The 9,140-nt window shown below is 29.6% G+C and overlaps 1 protein-coding gene across 1 annotated transcript; it reads right to left on the reverse strand.

The window, feature by feature from the left end:
- Positions 1-7,730: 7,730 nt before the first annotated feature.
- On the reverse strand, positions 7,731-8,824 carry LOC115704961 (ethylene-responsive transcription factor ERF003). The gene is made up of 2 exons (XM_030632176.2): positions 8,588-8,824; positions 7,731-8,490 (listed from the first exon to the last, which is right to left on the reverse strand). The coding sequence occupies exons 1-2, from the start codon at positions 8,668-8,670 to the stop codon at positions 7,998-8,000; spliced, it is 576 nt and encodes a 191-aa protein (XP_030488036.2). The 5' UTR covers positions 8,671-8,824; the 3' UTR covers positions 7,731-7,997.
- Positions 8,825-9,140: the final 316 nt, after the last annotated feature.

A 9,140-nucleotide genomic window follows, 5' to 3' on the forward strand; every position in this document is an offset into this window, starting at 1 on the left:
CCATGTCTGGTGCCATTGTACCCCTGCGATAGACTGTTTTGGCCTCCACCAAATACATGTTGTGATCCCTTGCCACCAACCCGAAACCATATGATGAACTGTGGTCAAAAGTTGCTGCACCAACTGAGATTTTGAGTACATTCTCAATAGGCTTAACCCAAGAAATTGCCCCATCACCTGCAATATGTGAAGGATAGTGAGCCATGTTCGACTTATCTTGAGCATTCTTCCATTGCACAAAATACTGAGAAGTTGCAGACACAACACTTGCCACCGTGCGTCTTTGCATGTCAAAACCAAAGGACCAAAAGAAGAAAAAAACAGAGCACTTAAACTTGAAAACAGGAGCTAGCATATCACTCAAAACCAATACGAACTTTGCATGTCAAAAGATAAGACACCATCACTTACAATTTATACATAAAAATAACAAAAAAATTACAAAAATATGGTTGTTCGGAATTTTAAATTTTTTATAATTTTTATAATTTTATTTACAGAAAATAAGATATTTTTGTGTATTTTTATGCTATATTTTTGTTAATTTATTGTTGTTGTTGTTTTTTTTTTTTTGTTATTGTTTTGATGTTGTTTATATGTTTTTTTTTTGTTATTTTTATAAAACACAATAAAATAAATCTTTAAACGTGAATGTAATTTTTTTTTTTTAAAAAAATAATATTTTATGATAAATGGATAATTAGTCATTATGATTTGATCATTTCAATGAAGGATGGCCCCAAAAAAAGTCTCTAAACTAATGAAAAGAATAGAGGAGCTTTGGCTAGAAATTCTAGAGGTGCCCAAGAAGAGAGTTTACACTCTAAACTTATGGTGGATGCAGCAGTATTGAGCACACCACGAGTCTAGTTGGATTAGGTGTTGTTATATTGTCAAAAGATAATATAGTCCACGCTGCGTTAAGTAAACCCCTCAAAGGTTAGTCATAGTGGATACATTAAAAACATTATTCGTTGCTTATTTCTTTGTTGTGATAATTTCCAAAGGAAACGTTTGATATCCTAGGTAGGGGAGCATTGCAAGGCTTTTTTGTTAATACTAGATTACATATCAAAATCTTTTTTAGGTCTTAGGGTCTTAGTAAGGGATAGTAATCTTAAGATGATTATGAAGTAAAATATACAAGGGTTAAGTTGCTACTAGCCAAAGGAAAGTATTTTATGTGGGGATCTAGTTATTTAGTTTTTTGGGTTTTGATTGATTTTGATCGGATTGATAATTTTCTAATTAAAATTTTCTGGTTTTCTGATGTTGTTTTCAGGTGGAATTTTAGTGTTACAAACTGAAACTTTAGCCTTGTTGGTTGGTCTTAATTGGGCTCATATGTGTGGTCTTCCAATTCATGCAATTTATTCAGATTCGTTAGCCTTGATGACGGCTATCAACAACGGAAAGATGTATTTCAACGAGCTAGAAGCGTTGTTTGAAGATGTTATAGTTTTATTGTCTAAATTCTTAGGGGCAGTTTTGTCTCATGTGGCTCGCTCTAAGAATTTAGTGCCCCATGGCTTGGCAAAGCATGCTCTGCTGTTAGACGATGAGCTATCCTGGTTCGAAAAGATTCCAGTACCGGTGGCGGACGTCTGCGTCATAAATTCATGAGTGATATTTTGTCAAATAAAAAAAAATTATGAGGCAAAAGGATTGAAGCCGTAATACAGGCGCCACAGAGCCCAGCCCAAATTTGGTCATTTCAATTCATATCAGAATAAGGAAATTTACATTTATATTTTCCTTTACACTTATATATTTCATAATTATAATTATATGCGGTCAACACTTATCATCATTTGTTAATTTCCTTAATTATATTATTAGGTTTTAATGTATATATCTATTAAATTCCTTTTTAATTTACCATATTATAGCCAATTTAATTCCTTTTTGACTCCATGATTCATGTACACTTCTGTTCATAATATCACTGTCGTTATTCATGGATAAACCAAAAGATTTACCCTTTTTTTTTTCAATAAGCAAATACAAATGTTTTTTTGGGATTTTTTTTATGGTTACAATTCAAAATAGTTTTTTTTTGTTGCATTTTACGAAATTTTACACAAAAACCCTATAATAAATAACGAAACAACTTAAATTGCAACTAAAATCCATATAGCAAGCCACATAAATTTCACCGGAGAAACTACCGGAGTAACCAAACTGTAAATTTAAAAAAAAAATAAAAATTAATATATAAAGTAATTCCTCTATTTTTTTGTGTTACCTATAATAATACACTAAATAATTTTGGTGTGTTATTTGAGGATGTAATTGTTTTATTGTCTAAATTTTTGAGGTAATTTTGTGTCATGTGGTTCGCAATAAGAATTATATACAGCTCATAGTTTAGCAAATCATGCCCTTCGATTAGACGATAAACTATTAATTCGAGAAGTTCCACCACCAATTGTGTATTGATACATCCTTTATTCATGAATAATTTTGTTCATTGCCTAAGAAAATAGATTTGTTTTTTAATTTATTCATTTTAAGAAACAAACTAATTTAAGTTGGGAAACTTACAAAGATACTGAAATTTGTAATTTTTACAAAAATACTGTCACACGAATTTTTTTTCAAAAATATTGTATTTTTTAAAAATACCAGTAAAACACAAAGCAGAACAACTCAAAACAACAGTAGAACACTAGTAAAACACCAGTAGAATACCAGTGAAAACTTAACACAGTATACTGCAGTATGAAACTTATAAAAAAACATAGTAAAAAAGTAAAAAATACCGCTTGACAGTATTTTTGTAAAAAAATAACAAAAATTAGTATACCATGTAAATTTCCCTTTAAATTTGTATTGTAAGTACCTTATAGCGGCACAAAGTACTTTTTTTGTGCATCAATATAATAAAAATCTAATAAAATAAACAACTTTGCTTTTTTTTTTATTTTTTGACAATTAACAAATAAACTTTTTATTTAGGCAAAATATTTCATTGACTCTAGTCTCTATCTGCATGGCAGCATGGTTTACAAAGTACTATTGAAAATCAACAAAGTAATATGTGTTAGTTGTATATATAATATATTATTCTTAAAATATTCATAATGATTTATAGTGCTGAAATTTTAGTTCAAAATAGACAGTTCAACGTGTTTTAAAAAATGTATAGGTACAATTAGTTGTTTAATTAACCTTATTTTCCATACTACAATAATAAATTACTTAATAATATTTCTGAAAATATAATATGATTGGGATGTAAACTCTTGTGCACAATTATATAAAATAAAAAAAAGTAGCAGGTATGATTGTGATATATAAGAAGTGGAGTAGCCACACACACCACACTCAAGAATCTAAACTCAATAATAAATGAATCCAAACTGGGATATGATATGAGCTATGAGCATGAGATTCCATGCACTATCATTATATTTGACTGCTTTTTTTTTTTAACTCTTCAATAATAAATCATAATCTATAGCTACTATAATTTTTTTTTATATATATATATATATATATATATATATATAGCCAATTGGGGGTGGACTACTGATAAGCTCTTCAAATACCACTAAAAAAGTCTATAAAACTGTATAAACCCCAAATGATTATATATAATCATATAATATACACGTATTGTATTGTTTCAATCAAACTTTATTTATATATTTTGAATAATTTCAATCAAACTTTTTAGAATTCAAAGCATTATTAGAAAGATGAAATTGTGTGTCAATATATATTTTGGTTATGGGGAACAAAATGAATTCAATATTGTACATGAGTAGTGAATTTGAATCATTACATACATTAGAGCATGAGAATGTAATAGTAGTGCACCATAATTATTGCACCACATCCTTGTTTTTCTCTCATTCAAATAATTGCTTTGCTAGCTCTATATTTATAATCCCTAAAAATTATTACACCTATGTAATATCACTTGGTTAAAATATAAAAATTATTACTATACTAATTTATCATATATACCTAGGCTAACGAATCTCATTAATTATTTCTATTTTATTATGTACATGATCTGTCCCTACTCCAAACCTAGGATCTCACTTAAACTATAAAATTATTTATATACGTATTTTTAAGGGTATTCATACAAATTATTTCAAAATTAACATTTTTAAATATATCAAAAAAATATAAGAAAAAATTATGTACTTAGTTAATTACATGTAACACCTCGCTTCAGAGTTCCATACTAATACATTGTACAGTTTTGAATACTTTTTGGAATCACAACTAGTTTTGTAAACCAATTATACGAATCTTTATCTTGTGCTATGTAGTTTTCACTCACATATTTTTTGAAAAAAAAAAAAAATTCAGGAGTCATTGTAAGATTTTTTTAGGTGGTTAATTTTGGAGTTCTTAAGGTAATGAACTACCAAAAAAATATATGCATTTTGTTAGTATAAGTAGTACCCGTCAATTCAATATATATGCTCTCATTAACTAAGTAGTCTCATAACTACATAATATTAGAATTATCATGCTTGATATTATTCAAACGATGTGTGATTGCATAACTTATTAGTCTTTTCCTATAGGCTAGTTAGGATTTTTACTCCCGAACTTTGACGTGTACTAAATTATGCCCCTAAACTTCTAAGGTCGTTAAAAATACTCTCTGAACTATTGAGATTGTTAGATTTAAGGACTTTTGTCTAATTTTAGTAAAAAAAGTCTATCACTAAAATAGTAAAATTGAATAAAATTAAACAAAAATCTTTAAATCTAACAACCTCAATAGTACAGGGAAAATTTTTAACGAATTATTTGGTACATGTTAAAATTTAAGGGTAAAAATCCTAATTAGTCTTTCCTATATAAATCACGAGACTCTTATAAGATGTGTAAATATATATATTTTTTTCTTGGAAGGTTAACTAAATTGAATTTAAATTTCTTATCCCTAATAATTATATATGATTGGGTAGTACTTACTTGTTTTTGTGTATAATATATTTTTTAAAATAATTCCTATGATTGATTTTTTTTAAAGAAAGTATAATTCATATATTTTTGGAAAAATTACACATAAAAGCAATATAATTAAAAAATTCCATATATTTACTAATTTATACACATTAGAAATTTATAACTTGGATTGTGGTCCTAATTTATGGGGAAGGATCCTGATTAGAAGTAATGGAGGACTAATAATTTGATTATTAAAATTTGTTTAATTTTGTAATGAAAAAGCATATATATAACATAATCTTGGTTGATGTAAGCAAATAAATTTTAGGTGAATATGTTATGATATAAATGCAGAACAAAATAGACATGTAGGCCCATAATGTTGGACACTGCACGACCTTCTTGTTTACATACAAGCATGAGCCATGAAGAAGAAGAAGAAAATAAACAAATATATCTAATTTATAAATGAATAGAAGAAAAAGTGTGAGACAAAGTGCATTTTCCATCACACATGATTTGACTACTAATTTGTCCAAAAGCATATTATATATAATCAAAAGACATATTACAGTTACACTGCCCAGTTCAGTTCCTGATCATATTTTTATATATAGTGTTGTTGACAATTGCAATTATGGCTGGTTCAACATTGATGGGATCATTATACTCATTGGGTTTTATTTTCTTTTCTTTTCTTTTCTTTCTTAAAATGAATATATTAAAGTTCATTAATTGAGATATGACTACCAAAGCATGCCCAATTTTCGTGGCGAATTTGTTTTGTGAATTCATTTTTGTTTAACATATAACAAAAATAGCTGCAACCAGTCATAAAGTTAATTTAGTATTTTTGAAAAGAAAAAGAATATATATTTTTTAGTGGAAGGTAGTATTTACAGCACTAGTTGGGACTATTTTAAAATCATAATTTTGACATGTGGCTAGCTATATGAGCAAACTGTTAAGAAAAATCAGCTTTGTTAAAATATTTTTTTTTTAAAAGTTAAAAACTGAAATTTATCGTATTTATATAGATTGGAGTCCGCAACAAATTTTAGTGCTTTTTAGAGTTACTCTTAGGGTGAAATATGTTTGGAGTTTTAGAACTCTCAATTAATTTTGAAATAAAATTTCATGTATCTTATAATTTTAATTCGGTATTAGAGTCAAATTAAAAACTTTTGATGCCTCTCCAAAATTTACAAATTTCTCTACGTGTGAAATTCTTTTAAATATGGCGTTTGGACAATCTCTCTTAATTCTAACACCGAAAACAACTTTTAAAAGCTCAATCAACCAATGTGAAATAAACAAATTTTCAGTGTTGTTATAGTTTAAAAGTAAATTTTATTAAAGAGAAAGATTAAAGGGACAAACTCTACTACTAGCTAGGCAATAATTAAACAGGGTAAAAAAAATATTAGTCATTTTTGGAAATAGACAAAAATATGAAGATTTTGATCAATTGTTGAATGAAGTATATTAAGGTAAGTCTATATTAGGCTCAACATTTCTGTTAAAGTCCCAGATTTGCACATGGCTTTATTAGCTATATAGTCATATATCTCTATAGATATGTAATATAAGTCATTTTCATTAGTAAAAAGTAATGCTTCTAAAGAATCCATCCATATAGATCCAAGCTGGAAAGTTGTTAAGTACCTCATAATAAAAAAGAAAAAAGAAAAAAGCTAGTGTGAAAACTACGAGAATGTTTATGGTGAAAGGAAATTGCATCAGCATATATAATATCAAGCCATGTGTGTATGTACTTGTTCATATTCATATCTAGTATTGAGTATTGACCAATGAACATGAATTTTGTTATTATTAATTCTCATCTTATTCATTATTATCATTACTATTATTATTAGATGCATTATACAAGTCTCTAAATTAATTATATGCACCTTCTCAAAAAAAAATAAAAAAATTATTAACAAACATTAAAGCTGACCGTCCAAATCATGATAATTGGTTATGAATGAAGCATTTTAAGTTTGGTATCAAAAATTGCAGAATATATTAGTCTATAGATAAATATAGGAAATGAACAAAAGACAAAGACAACTTCTTCTTCTATGGTATCATCATATTCAGATAAAAGCTTCTTATCCATAACTGGTATAGATTAAGCCTGACAACTCTGAACATGCATATGTCTTATCCAATAGAAGAGAAATTGTTTTTATTTTTTGTTTTTTCCTGTCCTCTAATTCATATCTTCTATAATCCACATTTCTTGACGATCTTACCCAACTCCATATATATGCTTTTCTCACTTCTCACTTCTATAATAAATTCTTACAAATAATAATTCTAAATATTAATTAATTAACCCCATTTTGTTGACCATGCCAAGTATATTTTTTCAAATTGCTTTGCGGCTGTTATTGTCACCACCACACACAGATATTATATTATAACGTTCCCGCTTCAAACTTCCATTGGGTCCTTACACCCACGGAATGAATAGCTCTTATACACGAGTACGCCACCCTGGCTGCTTCCTGGACTAATGACTGACCCTACAGACCAACACGAGTGTTTGGGAAAACTTCCCAGGAGGTCACCCATCTTAAAATTACTCCAAGTTAAGCACGCTTAACTGTAGAGTTTTTTCATGATGGGCTACCGAAAAATAAGATGCACCTTATTGATATGGGTAGTACCAATCAATCCATTTAAGCTCTCTTCAACTATGCAGTCTCATACCTACACAGTCTCAGAATCATCCCACTTGACCTTCTCCAGACGATGTGGGATTGGACAGCTTACCCAGTGTTTCTCCTTACGGATCACAAGACTACTGACTCTCACATTTATTTGAATCAAAGTTATGAGCTTTGAATAAAAACAAGTAATTCTACTACTAAATTATATACTAATTAATAAAAAGCTATATATATTGAGAAAATATATCATCAGCCATTTATGAATATTGGACCAAAAACAAACAGGTCACGCAAGTTCAAGCTTGATGATATATATATAAACCAAACAAAATAGCTAAATAATATTGTTCATAATAATAATAATAATAATAATTAAGGACAGTAATTTTACTTTTACTCTTAATTAATATCAGGACAGAGTTCCATGTAGCCATAATCAAGCAATTCTTCTATCATTTGCTCAATGTGGTCATCTTCAAGTGGTTGAATAAATTGTACTTGACTATTACTAGTAGAGCCCATTTGACCAGCTGTTCCTACCCAGCTGTTCTCCTCGGGCCACGCGCCGCCGCTGGTTCCGGCAATGCCGAGGGAGGCTCCGGTGGTGACTGAAGCAGAGTTGGTGGTGATGGATGTGGATTGTGCCACGTGGGTGTCTTTGAAAATTAGGGGTTGTTTGGTCATTTGAAGAGATGCCACGTTGCACTTTTGAAGCTTGGCTCTTAAAGTATCTGAAAGAAGCTTATTGGCTGAGTTTGAAGAAAGTGGCTCATTGGGATTGTAAGGAAAATTTGTACGTGCTTTTGCGCCACACATGATCCTAGCCGCTTGGTCATATGCTCTTGCTGCGTCCTCTGCCGTTTCGAACGTCCCTAGCCAAATTCTCGTTTTCCTACACCAAAAACCAAAAAAAACGGTAAGAAAAACGTGAACGAAAAAGAAACGTTTCGAAAAAAAATTGTAATGGGAATTAGATAGAGAATTATTACAGTAAAGGGTGACGAATTTCGGAGACCCAAGAGCCCCAATGTCTTTGACGAACGCCTCTATACCGCTGTTGAGGTCTAGCCATGGAGGTTTAATAATGTCGAAACGTTTTTTGGTCAGTTCGGAGCGATTGAAATGAAGGTGTTTGATTTATTGCCTGAGAGAGATTTTGAACACTTTGGTTTTGTATAGCCAAAGAAGTGACTGTAGTATGTAGTGGAGAGGGGAAGAGAAAATGGGCAATGGGGATTTATATAACCGCTTCTTTATGAGGGGACCCATTGGGTTTTTTTTTTTTTAAAAAAAAAAATGATTTATTATTAAATATTAAATTGTCGACAGATGAGGAAAAAATAATGTAAAATAAAAAATGTTTCTTTTCTAAGAGAAAATAAAAGAAAATGGTATGTAGTAGTAAGAAATGGTATGTATTAATGATTATACAGGCAGTCCTAAACAGGGGTCCAAAACAAAAAGCACACGGTTTCTATATGCAAAATCTATTCATATACTAATACAAGTCTTTTTAGCCAACTAATTAAACCCAAATTAAAA

The sequence above is a fragment of the Cannabis sativa genome, chromosome 1 (assembly GCF_029168945.1).
Source record: "Cannabis sativa cultivar Pink pepper isolate KNU-18-1 chromosome 1, ASM2916894v1, whole genome shotgun sequence".
Taxonomy (NCBI): domain Eukaryota; kingdom Viridiplantae; phylum Streptophyta; class Magnoliopsida; order Rosales; family Cannabaceae; genus Cannabis; species Cannabis sativa.